At 49.3% G+C, this 15,810-nt stretch overlaps 1 protein-coding gene across 1 annotated transcript in view; it reads left to right on the top strand.

Moving 5' to 3' along the window:
- The first annotated feature begins 9,191 nt into the window (after window positions 1-9,191).
- Window positions 9,192-15,810, top strand: part of bcl3 (BCL3 transcription coactivator) — a 30,334-nt gene continuing 23,715 nt past the window's right edge. The window contains exons 1-2 of the mRNA XM_056286627.1: window positions 9,192-10,199; window positions 12,631-12,775. Of these exons, the coding sequence (XP_056142602.1) occupies window positions 9,647-10,199; window positions 12,631-12,775 (698 nt within the window). The 5' untranslated portion in view covers window positions 9,192-9,646. The remainder of the gene's footprint in view (window positions 10,200-12,630; window positions 12,776-15,810) is intronic.

Below are 15,810 nucleotides of genomic sequence, written 5' to 3'. Positions count from 1 at the left end.
TACTACACAACAATTTAAAGACGCAGAACCTTTACTTACAACTTCCAGAGTGCGAGCGGAGACTGGAGAGACTGAGCGAGAGCTGGAGAGAGACAGAGAGAGAGGGGGGGGGGGAGAGAGGGAGAGAGAGAGGAGGGAGGGCTTAACGCTCACCCTCTCTGTAAACAATTTCAGCTCCTTCCATCCCACTTGCATCTCCCCTTGTTCTCTACGCCCCTACTCACTCGAGCCGTCGCGCTCCCTCCCTTTAGATGCAAAGCATGCAGGAGGGCTGCACAGCAGAAACACGTCCTCCGTCACTCCGGGACTCCTTGCCGCCTCTCTGTCTTCTCTCTCTCTCTCTCTCTCTCTCTCTCTCTAGCTCGCTCGCTCTTTCTCTCTCCCTCTCTCTCTCTCTCTTGTTCTCCTCCCTCCCTCTCTCTCTCTCTCGCTCTCTCTTGTCCTCCCCCTCCCTCCCTCTCTCTCGCTCTCTCTCTCCCTCCCTCTCGCCCTCTCTCTCTCTCTCTCTCTCTCTCTCGTTCTCTCTCTCTCTCGCTCTCCCTCCCTCATGCTCTCGTTCTTTTTTCACCCTCTGATGGGTTTCCTGGTTGTAGCCAGACAAACAGGTTTGTTTTTTCTTTTTATCACTCAGGCACGCAGACAGGCAGGCAGGAGGCACTGTGTGTGTGTGTGTGTGTGTGTGTGTGTGTGTGTGTGTGTGTGCACGTGTGTGTGTGTGTGTGTGTGTGTGTGTGTGTGTGCGTGTGTGTGTGCATGCGTGTGTGTGTGTGCGAGAGAGAGAGAGAGGGAGAGAACGAGGGAGAGAGAGAGCAAGAGAGAGAGCGAGCGAGGGAGAGTATGTATATATGTATGTATGTATGTAAGAGAGAGCGAGGGAGAGAGAGGAGAGAGAACGAGGGAGGGAGAGGGGAGAGAGGAGAGAACGAGGGAGAGAGAGAGCAAGAGAGAGAGCGAGGGAGAGAGAGTATGTATATATATATGTATGTATGTATTTATGTATGTATGTATGTATGTATGTATGTATGTATGTATGTATGTATGTATGTATGTATGTATGTATGTATGTATGTATTTATGTAAGAGAGAGCGAGGGAGAGAGAGGGGAGAGAATGAGGGAGAGAGAGGGGAGAGAGGAGAGAACGAGGGAGAGAGAGAGCAAGAGAGAGAGCGAGGGAGAGAGAGTATGTATGTATGTATGTATGTATGTATTTATGTAAGAGAGAGCGAGGGAGAGAGAGGGGAGAGAATGAGGGAGAGAGAGGGGAGAGAATGAGGGAGAGAGAGGGGAGAGAACGAGGGAGAGAGAGCAAGAGAGAGAGCGAGGGCGAGAGAGTATGTATGTATGTATGTATGTATTTATGTAAGAGAGAGCGAGGGAGAGAGAGGGGAGAGAATGAGGGAGAGAGAGGGGAGAGAGGAGAGAATGAGGGAGAGAGAGCAAGAGAGAGAGCGAGGGAGAGAGGGAGAGAGAGTATGTATGTATGTATGTATTTATGTAAGGGAGAGAGAGGGGAGAGAGGAGAGAACGAGGGAGAGAGGGAGAGAGTATGTATGTATGTATGTATGTATGTATGTATGTATGTATGTATGTATGTATGTATGTATGTATGTATGTATGTATGTATGAGAGAGGTGCACTAAAGAGAAAACAAAAAGAACTAAAGCGTTTTGAGACAGATGCAAACCATGAGATGAGAAACAGGATGTCTGTGGCGTCACAGAAATGCGGGTCAAAGTTAAAAAACTGCAAAAAAAAAAAAAGCTCCAATTATCTTCTCCCTGCAGGAAAAAAAAGACAAAAGGGAAGAAAAGACAAAGCACCAAGCATTTAACCAACTTAGTGTTATCCGCTGAAAATGACCATTTTTTATTTATTCTCTTTTTTGTGTTGTTGTTGCCACACAGAACGTTCGAAGAGTTTCTTTTTTTAAACACCCTCTGAAAGGTGTGCGGTACCACACACACACTGCGTTGTCTCTGCTTTCCACCAGCAGTGGAAGAAGACAAACGTACACACACTTCCCCGTAAATAAGAGCACAAGAAAGGTGAGCGACATGACAGACGTCTAGCAAAGACATCTGCAGAAATAAGCCATCGATAACCAGCACCCTTATCTGTCTATCTATCTGTCTGTCTGTCTATCTGTCTATCTGTCTATCTATCTGTCTATCTGTCTGTCTGTCTGTCTGTCTGTCTGTCTATCTGTTTGTCTATCTGTCTGTCTATCTATCTATGTCTGTCTGTCTGTCTGTCTGTCTGTCTGTCTGTCTATCTGTCTGTCTGTCTGCCTATCTATCTATCTGTCTGTCTGTCTATCTGTCTGTCTGTCTGTCTGTCTGTCTATCTGTCTGCCTATCTATCTATCTATCTGTCTGTCTATCTGTCTGTCTGTCTGTCTGTCTGTCTGTCTGTCTGTCTGTCTGTCTATCTATCTGTCTGTCTGTCTGTCTATCTGTCTGTCTGTCTGCCTATCTATCTATCTGTCTGTCTGTCTATCTGTCTGTCTGTCTGTCTGCCTATCTATCTATCTGTCTGTCTGTCTGTCTGTCTGTCTGTCTGTCTATCTATCTATCTATCTATCTATCTATCTATCTATCTATCTATCTATCTATCTATCTATCTATCTATCTATCTATCTATCTATCTATCTATCTATCTATCTATCTATCTATCTATCTATCTGTCTGTCTGTCTGTCTGTCTGTCTGTCTATCTATCTATAGTGGAAATTGCAGGGAAGTAGAGACGGGCAACTTCTGTCACTGACTACACGAACGTGTGTCATTCATTCTTCCATACAAAAATCACAAACTGAGCAACATGGCGCTGCTCCCACAGTCCTCCTCCTAGCTCCATCCTGTCAACCTGGAAACTCTTTCTTAAAGTGTCCGTGTCTATCCGGCCCACAACGCCGACCGATTATGGTGAATTCTGCCCATATAGTCCGCTACTTACGTCCCCCCAGAATTCACCATGATTAAAAAAAAAAAGTCAGCGTGGAGGAGGGGGGTGGATGGTCCGGCCGCCGAACAGGTGCGGGGGCCGGGGTGCCTACTGGGGGGGCCGTAAGGACCCTGCGGCGGCGTGGGGGGTACGGCAGGAGGTGGAGGAACCTTAAGGGCCTCGTTGCGGGGTGGGGGCAGGGTAGGAGGGCGCCCCCGCCGTGGGGGCTGGGCAAGTCCAACAGGTCGGTCCAAGTCCGGGTGAACCGGTTTGAGGCGATCCACCGCTTAAGGTTTAAACCGCCTTTAGTATAAGGGGCCTGGAGAGTTGAGAGTTTTACTCTAGGGGGGGGGGGGTTATTTTGCCACAAAAATGAGGCGATGGCTTTGTTAAGTTCGTTGAAAAAGGTCCCGGGGACTCTCAGAGGGATACAACTCCTTCACGCCTCAGGGCGCATGCGCTTCCGATGGCCTTACGGTCGCTCCATCCCACTTCTGACACCAATGTAGCGAATTCGGGGGGGGACAACGCAGCCACGGGAACTGCCGCGGCCGGGAAGCGAACCCGTGTCGCCCGCACCGCAGGAGACATCGCTAACCGCTAGACTAAAGGGTCAGACCCGCCAACCAGCGGCCAGCGTGCCTTCTTATCCAAGCACGTTACATTACGTTCAATCTACCGATTCGCCGTTCGCTAAGCCACGCCCCCGAAACGCAGACTGGCCAGTCACAGCGCAGCATAGGACAGGCTCCGACAGAGGTCCGACACTTTCATGGCGGCGCTCAAGTTTCAGATTTTCTTCATTTTCGAGCTGGGTTTTGTGGACTTTTAGCCACGAGTTATGGTTGAACGTTGTGCCTGGGGCACTTGTAACTGTGACACTCGTTACCCGGAGAGGTTTGGAAGGAGAGGGACGTTTTTTTTCCCCCTTTCCAAAACCAAAATCAAACCCTGAAGAGTGTAGGCTGCGGATAAAGCCATGTGGACGTCCCCAAATCCAGTTGAACCCCTCAAAGCTCAACAAGCACAGCTTTGTCTGCTTCAAGGTCAGTAATGACTTTTATTAACCGTAAAATAATGTTACGCCGTTGTTAGCACATGTTAGCTTGTTAGCCTAAATTATCGTGAGGTACGCCGCTAACGTTAGGACCTATGGCCTAGTAGCTATCCGTGGCGCTAGCAAGCTTAGCCAGCTAAGCTAACGTGGCTATATACAGCTCCGGGTTGCGACGTTGGTAAAGTTAGCCTAAATGTTAGCATTGTTATTCGTGACCCAGCCAGCTTGCTAACGTTAAGACGTTACAGTCAGGCCCTAGCAAACCAAGTGGGTAACGTTATCGTGACGTCAAAATGTAATACTATTTTTTCCCCATTACTATTTCAGCACTTTGTCAATGGGAAGCCCAGTCCCGAGTACCCAAATCCAGCTTCTGCTGTTCCTGATGGTCAGAGGAAATGCAGTCAGATGTCGACCACCTCCAACTAAAAGGTAAGTTATATAAGACACATTACAATTACGTTATAGAAAGACTTAATAGCTACTTCACAAATGTGGTCGGCTGTATGTATTGTATGTTTTAATATAGGAAGAAACAGACAATGGATACATGAAATGGTAATACATGAATGGATCGGTTCGTGATTCAGTATGCAACAAGCTCAAGCTTAAATAATTAACAATAACAAAACTGTCATAAGTGAATTCACAAACCTCATTTTATGTCTTAGACTAAACAATGACTTTCATTAATGAAATGTCTAACACAACATCAAATAGTTGAACTGATAACACCACCTTTCATATTTGCAGAGTCAGGTCTGATCTACAAGATGTTTCCACAGACGTCACATCCCCTCACAAATGCCCTGAGAGCTTCCCAGATATTTGCATGAGAAGCTGAATTCAGATTGGCCTCAAGGAACAAGTCGATTTGGGAGTTCATAAATACAAATGAATTCTGGGTCTTTCATTTTGGACAATTCTATGCTTCAAACTTGGTGGGAACAATTTGGGGAGGACCCTTTTCTGTTCCAGCATGACTGTGCTCCAGTGCACAAAGCAAGGTCCATTAAGACATGGTTGGGTGAGTTTGGTGTGGAAGAACTTGATTGGCCTGCACAGATTCCTGACCTCAACCCCATCGAACACCTTTGGGATGAACTAGAATGGAGATTGCGAGCCAGGTCTTCTCGTCCAACATTAGTGCCTGACCTCACAAATGCTCTTCTGGATGAATGGACAAAATTCCCACAGACACACTCCAAAATCTTTTGGAAAGCCTTCCCAGAAGAGTGGAAGCTGTTACAGCTGCAAAGGGGGAGACCAACTCCATATTAATGCATCATGGATTTAGAATGGGATGTCGTGAAAGCTCCTGTAGGTGTAATGGCCAGGTGTCCCAATACTTTTGTCCATATATATATATATATATATATATATATATATATATAGTTAAGGTCAAAATTATTAGCCCCCTTTATGAAATCAAACAAAACCCTTAACGTTTCCATGGAAATGGCCATAACCAAAAGTGTTTATAGTTTAATTGCTTCCAAAAGAACAAAGACAAAATCTCCACTAAGCTTGATTAAGATATTTTACTTTTGTGCTGAATTGAAACAAGAAAAAACAAAAAGGACAGGGCCAAAATTATTAGCCCTCTGACAATTAATAGTCAATAGTGTAACCTTTCTGACTCACAACTGACAACAAACTCTTATGGTGGTTCCTAACTAGGTTGGCACATGTCTCTTGAGGGATCTTAGCCCATTTTCCATGGAAAATTGTTCCAGCTCATCCAAATTGCGTGGTTTTCGAGCATGGACATTAACCTTGAGCTCCCGCCACAGATTCTCAATAGGATTGAGATCTGGGCTCTGAGAAGGCCACTCAAGCACCTCGATTATGGTGTCCTTCAAAAAGTTTTGGACCAACTTGAATGTATGCTTCGGGTCACTGTCTTGCTGGAAGACCCAGCAGTGGACCTAAAGCTAGACTGGCAGCAGATTGTTTTTACATTACTCTTCAAAATGTCAGCATAATCTTCTTGCTTCATGATCCCATGCACCCGAACAAGGTGCCCTGTGCCTGAAGCAGCAAAACAGCCCCACAGCATTAAGTTCCCACCACCATGTTTAACTGTGGCAGCTGTGTTTTTAGGGTTGAATGCCTCTCCCTTCCTTCGCCAAACAAAAGCAACATCCATGTGCCCAAACGGCTCGTTTAGTCTCATCAGACCAAAGGACAGCCTTCCAGAACTCATGCCCATGTTTCAAATGTTCACGGGCAAACTTCAGTCTGGCTCAGATGTGCCGCTGTGTGAGCAATGGAGTTTTTCTTGGACGATGCCCTCGAAGCCCACCACGATGAAGAGCCCTCACAACAGTCTTCCTTGAAACATCAAGTCCAGAAGAGGCCAGTTCAGCAACAGTCATGTTGGCAGAGATCCGGGGATTGTTGTTGACATCTCTGACGATTTTCCGCTCCAAAGTTTTTGAAATCTTGCAACTTTCGACCAGGCCCAGGTTTGTTTCTAACAGAATTTGTCTCCTTGTGCTTTGCAATGATGCAACACACAGCTGTTCTAGACACTGTGAAACACTTGGAAATGGCAGTATAGCCTCCCCCCTTAAGATGAGCCTCCACTATCTTCTTTCTGAGGTCCAGACTGATTTCTTTACTTTTTGGCATGATGAAATTACTTCTTTCCAAGAATTTAAGAGTAGTGCCTCTCAATCAAGTGTTCAAGTGCCACTAGCCCTGTTCACCGGAGTCCCTTAAGTAAAGCTCAGTGCTGATTGATTGCACAGGTGTGGTTTGAAAGCTGATTGATTGCTCAGGTGTGTTTTGAAAGCAAAAAAAAGAATCACACGGGGGCTAATAATTTTGACCACCTCAGTTTTCACTACATTTGGTATAAAGCAAACCTGAAGATTTATGTTAAATTCCAAAATGTACCAAGTAGGGGCCTTAACACTGATGAATGTTTTACTCTGTAAAGTTTTATGAATGATGCAAACATTGGGCAGGATTTTAGGGAAATGTTCCATAGTTCCTTGGGGGCTAATCATTTTGACCTTAACTGTATATGGGGGAGCTCTCTGGTTTAAAGCTAGTGACTCCACAAGGGGGAGACGGCTAGCTCTGCAGCCGGGCCCAATACACTGCTCTATTTTCATGCTTGATAGTTTGGCCTCACGCTAGACAGCTACGGTTTGATTTAGTGTGTGTATCACGTTTGAATGAAATGAGGACTTGGAAGAACTCTTTCTGGGAGCCAGGCGGCATTCCCCGTTTGATACTCATTAGTTGTTTGTATAGTATTGTAACGTGCATGGATAAGAAGACACGCTGGCCGCTGGCTTGCGAGAGTCTGACCCTTTAGTCTAGCGGTTAGCGATGCCTCCTGCGGTGCGGGCGATACGGGTTCGCGTCCCGGCCGCGGCAGTTCCAGCGGTTGCGTTGTCCCCCCGAATTCGCTACAGTATGGTAGTGCGCCAGTTAACGTGCCTCGAATAGCCTTGGTAGATAAACGGGTTAAACGCCGAAAAGATCAGACTTCCATGTTTCTGTTGGGCCATACAAATAGAAATGGACTTGACTTGACCTTGAAATGCGACGCTCAGAAATACACTCACCGGCCACTTTATTAGGCACACCTGTCCAACTGCTCGTTAACGCAAATTTCTAAGCAGCCAATCACATGGCAGCAACTCAATTCATTTAGGCATGTAGACATGGTCAAGACGATCTGCTGCAGTTCAAACCGAGCATCAGAATGGGGAAGAAAGGTGATTTAAGTGACTTTGAACGTGGCATGGTTGTTGGTGCCAGACGGGCTGGTCTGAGTATTTCAGAAACTGCTGATCTACTGGGATTTTCACGCACAACCATCTCTAGGGTTTACAGAGAATGGTCCGAAAAAGAGAAAATATCCAGTGAGCGGCAGTTCTGTGGGCGAAAATGCCTTGTTGATGCCAGAGGTCAGAGGAGAATGGCCAGACTGGTTCGAGCTGACAGAAAGGCAACAGTAACTCAAATAACCACTCATTACAACCGAGGTATGCAGAAGAGCATCTCTGAACGCACAACACGTCGAACCTTGAGGCAGATGGGCTACAGCAGCAGAAGACCACACCGGGTGCCACTCCTGTCAGCTAAGAACAGGGAACTGAGGCTACAATTCGCACAGGCTCACCAAAATTGGGGGTCCAACCCGGTACTAGCAAGGTGTACCTAATAAAGTGGCCAGTGAGTGTAGTGTACACCTCTCCCTCGTCCTGCAACGTCTACTCGCAGTTCTGCTTTCCGGACACTAGAGGGCGGTGCTCCACCTTTACTGCATCTGACGTGCTTTCCCCCAAAACGCGTATCGTGCGTGGGAGTGATTTCAGTTTTTCTGTGATTCAACATCAGATCCCGTGTGGTGCTGTAATGTTATGACGGTACTGTAATATAATGCCGTTGCTGAATGCAATGCCTCACATTTGTTTTCCTTCACGGAGTAAGGGTAAAGCTCACTGTAAAAGCAGGTACATGCGATATTGTAACGCGCCCATCGAGACCCTCATGCCTGACTGCCCTCACAGCTGCAGGGCGCGTCAGTACACTGTCTGGGTGTTTTAGGGACTTTAAACAGCAAATGTGACTTTCCGTTGGCCAGTCCACACTTTGATAAAGATAGGAAAGTCCCAAATTGACCCTGGTAACCAGAACTGGGCTGTGGGCGGAGCTGGTTATGTTAAAGAGAGAGAGAGAGAGAGAGAGAGAGAGAGAGAGAGAGAGAGACCCACACACGCACACACACGCACACACACGCACGCACACGCACACCCAGACCCACAGAGAGCGAGGGGGGGAGGGGGGGCAACTAAACGTGTGTGTGTGTGTGTGTGTGTGCCGCAGCGTCTCGCCATCACTCACTGAGCGGCAACGCTCGTTGCTGCTGTTGTGTTTTAACTTGCCTTGCACAGACGCGGCGCGTCTGACACGCCGTCAGTTCGCATTTCAGCGTTTTGTCCTCGGAGGAGAAACTGCAAAAAAAAAAAAGAAAAAGAAAAAAAAGGTCACCAAAATTTGACATACTGACACACTGACGCGCGCGCGCGCGTGTGTGGGCGTGTCGATCCCGCGGGGTCGCGGTGGTCAAAGAGCGGCGGTGCGACGGGACGTTCGCCTGTGGAGTCTCTTTTATATGTGCAGCCTCCTTACTCCCGCATGCACGGGGGGGGGGGGGAGGTCCCCGCGCTCACGACCGGCAGCCAATTGACATGACGCCAGCCCGGGGCAACGGCACCGCAAACCCGGCACAGAGTTACGCGCAGCCAAAAGAGCAAGAGTCGTTGACAGGAGGGGGGGGGGGGAAATCACATGCAAAGCCTTGCTTCCGAACATCCAGGGTGCTTTCACTGCTCCGACGGTCCGCCCGCTTAGGTTGCGCGCGGTCAATTAGGACCGAGCGCGCGCTTGGCAGCAGCTGTGGTCCAAAATAACGCGGAGCAGGCTGGTCCAGAGGGCACCATCACACGCAGGTAGTTCTGGCTTTGGGTGATTCCTGGAAAAATGGAACTCGCGACGTTTTGGGCTGCGTCTCCTCGCCGGATCACTACTTGATTATTTTTTTGTTTTTTTTTTGGGGGTTTTTTTTTTTTTTTTTTTTTGGGACTCCCGAAACTCACCGTGCGTGAGCGGACGCAGTGGATCATGACCATGAACGAGAACAACCGGCCGGCCGCCTCATCGGCGCCACTGGATCTGCGCACGACGGACCGCGAGCGCGTCAGCGGCGGTGCGCGGACTGCGGACTGCAAAGGTCACGGCAGGAGCGGCTGCGTCGCCGACGCGACGGGCGCGCGCGGAGACGCGCCGCCGGAGCGCCTGGGGAACGGGGTGCGGAGCGCCGCCGAGAGACGCCACGCCGCCTCCGTGTCTCCGTCCCCCTCCGACTGCGCTCGCCCCGGGCGTCTCTCCGCGGTGCGCGACAGCGATGCGCCGGGCGGACGCGCGTCGGACAAGTCCTCCTCCAGCCTCCCCTTTAGGAAACGCCGTTTCCCCGCTGAACCGGAGAGCAGGTCGCCCGCGCCGTCGGACGCAGGACACGGCTCACCTTCCGCGGACTTGTCGCTTCTGCGGAGCTCGCCCAAGGGCTTCCGGGGACCCGCAGATGAGAACGATGTGCCAAGACGCGCCGCTGGGGCGGTGCGTACGGCTGCCCATGGATACCCCCGTGGACCAGTGCAAACATATATTCCTTACTGTAAGTGTTTCTACAATTGGCTGGTAGAGTCGTTATTAGTCATTATCAGAGTTGTGATATTAACACTACTGGGATAATACGAGATACAGGTACAGGTACTGATGACGTAAGGTCCAAAAAGTCCAACTAAAGGGTATGTAATGAAGCCAAGCAGTTGCCTGAGTGTCACTCGCGTAACTATGTTTAATGCGTGCGTTCATTTCTTGGGCGCAAAATTGCAAAATTAATTAATCTTGGTGCAAACCGATAATTAAGTCGTATTGTATCGTAAGGTATTATTGGGCTATCCTTCCATGTTTACCAAGTTTACAAGTTTCAGTAGATCAGCCTTTTAAAAGGGGCACGTCTTTCCCCCCCCAAAAAGTGGACCTTATCATTTTAAGTATTAAATACGTTAAATACATAAATACATTATATGCGTCTCCTTGTGCAAATACACTGTACTCGATAAGTATACTAAAACTTGTAGTGGAAGGATTACCAAAACAACGGATATTTCAGGCTTAAATATACCATATAGCAATGAGTATGAACCTATTGTAGCGAAATCGGGGGGACAACGCAGCCACTGGAACTGCCGCGGCCGGGAAGTGAACCCGTATCGCCCGCACCGCAGGAGACATCGCTAACCGCTCGACTAAAGGGTCAGACCAACGATCCAGCGGGTCTTCTTAGGGATCCACGTTACAATACTAAAACTTGTAGTGGAAGGATTACCAAAACAACGGATATTTCAGGCTGAAATATACCATATAGCAGTGAGTATGAACTTATTGTAGCGAATCCGGGGGGGCAACCGCAAGAACCGCCGCAGCCGGGACGCGAACCCGTGTCTCCCGCACCGCGGGCAACACCGCTATCCGCTCGACTAAAGGGTCCGTAATTCTGTCCCATAGGTGGTTGCAGATTGGTTACACCGAACGCACTTTAATTGGACTTTTTGGACTCTTCATTGATCATGGAAGGTCGAACAAGCCACCCGGCCCCGGCGTCCTCCCCTTCGAGGGATGACGTTCACGAATACAGAGAGGGAGAAAGTGAATACTGAGAAAACGCACACTCATTCGGGACGTCTGTAAATGAGAAAGCATCCAGTTAAACTTTCCGGTGGCCTTTGCGGTTTGACTTTGCTGATATTATCCGACCGGACCACATTCGTAGCCTTGTGCCATGTCCCACAGAGAACGCCGAGATGCGGCCACGCGTCATTAACACCCTCCGAACCCCCCCCCCCCCCAAAAACACACACACACACACACATATATAGGCTGCACCTCGCTGACTCAACCACACGCCGGCCTCGTGCATCGAAATTACACTCTAATGTCCCTTTTCCACGACGTGGTACCCGGCTCAACTCGACTCGCCCTTCTTTCGTTTTCCATTACTGGAAAGTACCGGCATTTTGGTAACCGTTGTCACTGTTCTGGTACCGCCATTGTCGAGGTTTAAAAAAACAAAACCAAAAACACTGGAGCGGTACCGAAAATCATTGCAGACCTCTGATTGGTCAGAGAAAACGCGTCACTGCGTTATTTTGCGTTACTGCGTCATCAACGCGCGCCTGGGACGTCGCCCGGCATTTTTTAAGTGCCGGAGCGGAGTTATCTTAAAAGTACGTTTTGAAATTGAAAAAGAAAAAGAAAAGAAGGAAATAACGGAGAGCCGAAAATCCAGCTACGCTGACGGGGGGCTCTGTTACAATCATGGAAAACCACACAGAAGCGAGTTGAGCCGGTACCATGTAGTGGAAAAGGGGGCATAACACTCACGCTGGCCCTCCCTCTCTCTATACAGGCATGTATATAAACGGCTGAATTCGCACGCGAGCACGCGCGCGCGCACGATTGTACTTCTCTTATTGTGAGGACCCCTCATTGGCTACATTTGAAATAGACTTGACTAAGCTTAACCGTCAGAACTATATGCCTAAACATAACAATGATGCGGCGCCTGTGCGCATTGCAGCCTCTGTACCCCCCCCCCCGCGCTGCGCCCCTGGTTAAAAACCAAAAATTGGTCCTCACAAAGATAGAAGTACAAGCACGTTCGAATCCCCGCGTTACCTCCGGCTTGGTCGGGCGGCCCTCCAGACACAATTGGGCCGTGTCTGCGGGATGTGGGTGTGCGTCCTGGTCGCTGCTCTAGCGCCTCCTCTGGTCAGTCGGGACGCCTGTTCGGGTGGGGGAGGAAGAACTGGGGGGGAACGGCGTGATGCTCCCACGCGCCCAGTCCCCCTGGTGAGACTCCTCACTGTCGGGTGAAAAGAAGCGGCTGGCGACTCCGCATGCATCGGAGGAGGCGTGTGGTAGTCTACAGCCCTCCCCCGGATCAATAGAGGGACCCCCCCCCCAAAAAAAGAAGTACACACACACACACACACAGAGAGGTCCTTATTACAAACAATGTGTTTAACGTTATTTTCTTTCAGGTCAGCCTGTGGTTTATCCCGTCTGCTGTTTGCCTCCAGTCTCTGTCCCCCATCACATCTCTCTCCGCCAACATGCTCAACACAGTGCATATCTTCTGGATGCTGATGTCGCTCTGGCCACATTCCAGGATGATGATGGAGACACGTATGTTGACATCTTTGAAATACGGCATTCAGGATTGAAGTTATCTTAACAGTCGAAGCATAACATGCATTCTCTGCAAAGCCTCTTCGTGACCCACAGCTGTCGACCCAAGAAGGTGCAGGAGGAAGAGAGTTGATTGAACGCTATGGCTCTTTTTTTGGAAAAAATGTCTTTGTAGTGCACAAAGGTGGGACTCAGCGAGTCCAAGCTTAGCAAATGTGAACTTGTGACTGTATATTATTTTCTAATCCGCTTCATGCATATTAATTTTCATTACATTTTAGTCTGACAAACAACTTGGCCGAGGTACCAAGCATAGCACGGTGATGTGGGCCTGACTAGTAGTGAGTATTTGTGGGATCACCGTCTAATAAGAATTTCGATGAAAGGGGCGTCCGGGTAGCGTTGCGGTCTATTCCGTTGCCTACCAACACGGGGATTGCTGGTTCGAATCCCCATGTTACCTCCGGCTTGGTCGGGAGTCCCTACAGACACAATTGGCCATGACTGCGGGTGGGAAGCCGAATGTGGGTGTGTGTCCTGGTCGCTGCACTAGCGCCTCCTCTGGTCAGTCGAGGCGAATCGGCCATACTAAATTGCCCCTAGTCGGCCCTGTGTGATGGCCTGGCGGCCTGTCCAGGGTGTCTCCCCGCCTGCCGCCCAATGACTGCTGGGATAGGCTCCAGCATCCCCGCCACCCTGAGAGCAGGATAAACAGTTCGGGTAATGGATGGATGGATGACTTGTTTAACGTTGTGGTGAAAGAGGATGCACCAAATGCTGCGTGCTACACCACTCTTCCACTGGAGGCAGTGTGTTCAGCATTTGATCTCTTTTTTTTCCACCCTCTGATCAGTCAGGCTGTACAAAACCCTCATTTTAGTTTCCACAGAAACCATTGACTGACCTCTTTTTCAAAGTCTGGGCGAACAATTCACAAGTCATCCACTGAATGTGTGATTTCATGGAACCGGCCGTCTTTGGAGAGCCGGTTCCCCTGAATTTACATCGCCTGCATGGACGGATGGCTGGTGTTCGAGTCCACAGCGCAGGTCATTGTTGAAAAATCACACGAGCCTACTGTTTCTCTCATGATTGTGGATGAAAGCGTGAAAACGTGGTTTGGGCGAAAAACCCCAGCGATGAATGTGTTTAATCATGTGACTTGTTGCCAGTGTGCTCAGATGTAAACACGGGTCCAGTGAGTGGGGTGACTGTAATGATCATGGGTTTAAATATCGCAGAATCCAGCCTGCTGCTTTTCGGCAGAGCAAGCGAGATCTTCAAGTCTTGGCAAAAACCAATGGATTGTGTTTATATGGCAGTTTTCTGGCCTGCAACAGCCACTCACAGCGCTTTACAATCAAGAATACCTCACTTTCACCCACCCACCCACATACCCACACTGACGGTGGTGCCAGCTATGCGAGGTAACAGCCAGCTCATCCGGAGGAGTTCGGCGTCTTGCTGAAGAACGCCTTAGCATTCTTGCAAGGAGGAGCCGAGCGTCGAACCGGCAACCCTGTGGTTACCGGACGGCCTGCTCTACCTCCTGAGCCACCGTCGCCCCACCAGAGTCTGACTTGAAGGACAACACTTGTGGCACGGGTTCCATGGCTGTGGCCTGGGAGGCGCTGGTCAGACGGGGTGGATGTGACTGTGATGTGGTGGTGTTTTACTTATTATCCGTCTCTCTGACGTGAGTGGGGAAGGTTTAGGTGTGTGCATGTGTGTGTGTGTGTGTGTGTGTGTGTGTGTGTGTGTGTGTGTGTGTGCGCGCGCATGTGCACGCATGCATTTTTAGGCCTGTGACCTCGTGGTTGTGTTTGTTTGTGAGGGTGCTTGTGTGCGTGTGTATGTGCATGTGTGTATGTGTGTGCATGTGTGTGTATATGTGTGTGAATGCATGTGCATGTGTGTGCATGTGTGTGTATTTGCGTGTGCATGTGCGTGTGCATATGTGTGTATGTGTGTGTATGTGCATGTGTGCGTGTGCCCCCCTCACCTCACCAGGTTTTAAGTATGGTTTCACTTTCTGTGTGAAGGTTGGCTCACCAGTTATTTATGGATCTGTTATCAGTGCCTGGTAGCTGTGGGACTTTTGTTTGCCTGCCCCACGGTGCCCCGGGATCAAACCCCTACTCCACCTCTGCACCACGGTGCCCGGGAGTTGGGTGACGGGATAAGGATGCCAACTAACAGGGTGGCAGTTTAGCTCTCAAGAGAAAAAAAAACAACACATGAGTATCGTCCTTCACACATGGGCACTTTCCGTTCCGCCTAAACAAAACACTCACCAACCCACAAGTGAAGCGATGCTCTCGCACCCTTGCGTGACTCAAGTCGCAGCTTGTCCGAGCATTACATGCCACGGTGGCGTTGCCGTGGTTTCGAGAAGTGTCGTGTCATTGGCATCCGTTTAAAACAAACTCCTGATGAACGACATTTTGACAGGGCCTTCGGTCCCGTGACCAGACTCTTGTTTTGGCTCTCGAGCTTTCTGTCAGTGACCGGTCATGAATACTCCGGCGTTGTTGCCATTAATAGCCACTGGCGGTGCCGTATTAAAAATGCACATGAAGATGTTTAAAAGTGTATTTATAGACGTTTCGGCTCGCAGCTTACGGAGACATCGCCAGCTCATGGAGACGGGCACTTGGCAAATACGCGATACTGACATGGGTTGAACGTCAGAAAGGGTTCATGCGACCCTGTTTTCTTTTTTTCTCTCTCTCAGAGTCTTGCTCCTCGATTATGTGGTCTTGTGTTTGGCTTCCATGCACCTACTTTTTTGCCTGCGGTTGTCTGAAACCCTGTGTGAATTCTGCAGAAAGAGGCAGTCTCGGCCCCCCGTCATTTCACACAGTCGGTGTATCTGGTTGGCTGCGCGTTTGTCTGGTCTTACGTCAATTGGGTGTTCATCCCCTGTTCTCAGCGCCTCTGAGCCCCTCAGTTTCGGGAAAACCTGTGAGTGCTTAGCTGTTAAATAAGGCTGTGGTTTTCTCAGGTGTTTCTCTCTCTACTTCTTTCTTTTC

This window comes from Lampris incognitus, chromosome 9 (assembly GCF_029633865.1).
Source record: "Lampris incognitus isolate fLamInc1 chromosome 9, fLamInc1.hap2, whole genome shotgun sequence".
NCBI classification, from domain to species: Eukaryota; Metazoa; Chordata; class Actinopteri; order Lampriformes; family Lampridae; genus Lampris; species Lampris incognitus.
Note: the sequence above shows the minus strand (reverse complement) of the source record. Positions and strands in the feature narration are given on the sequence as shown.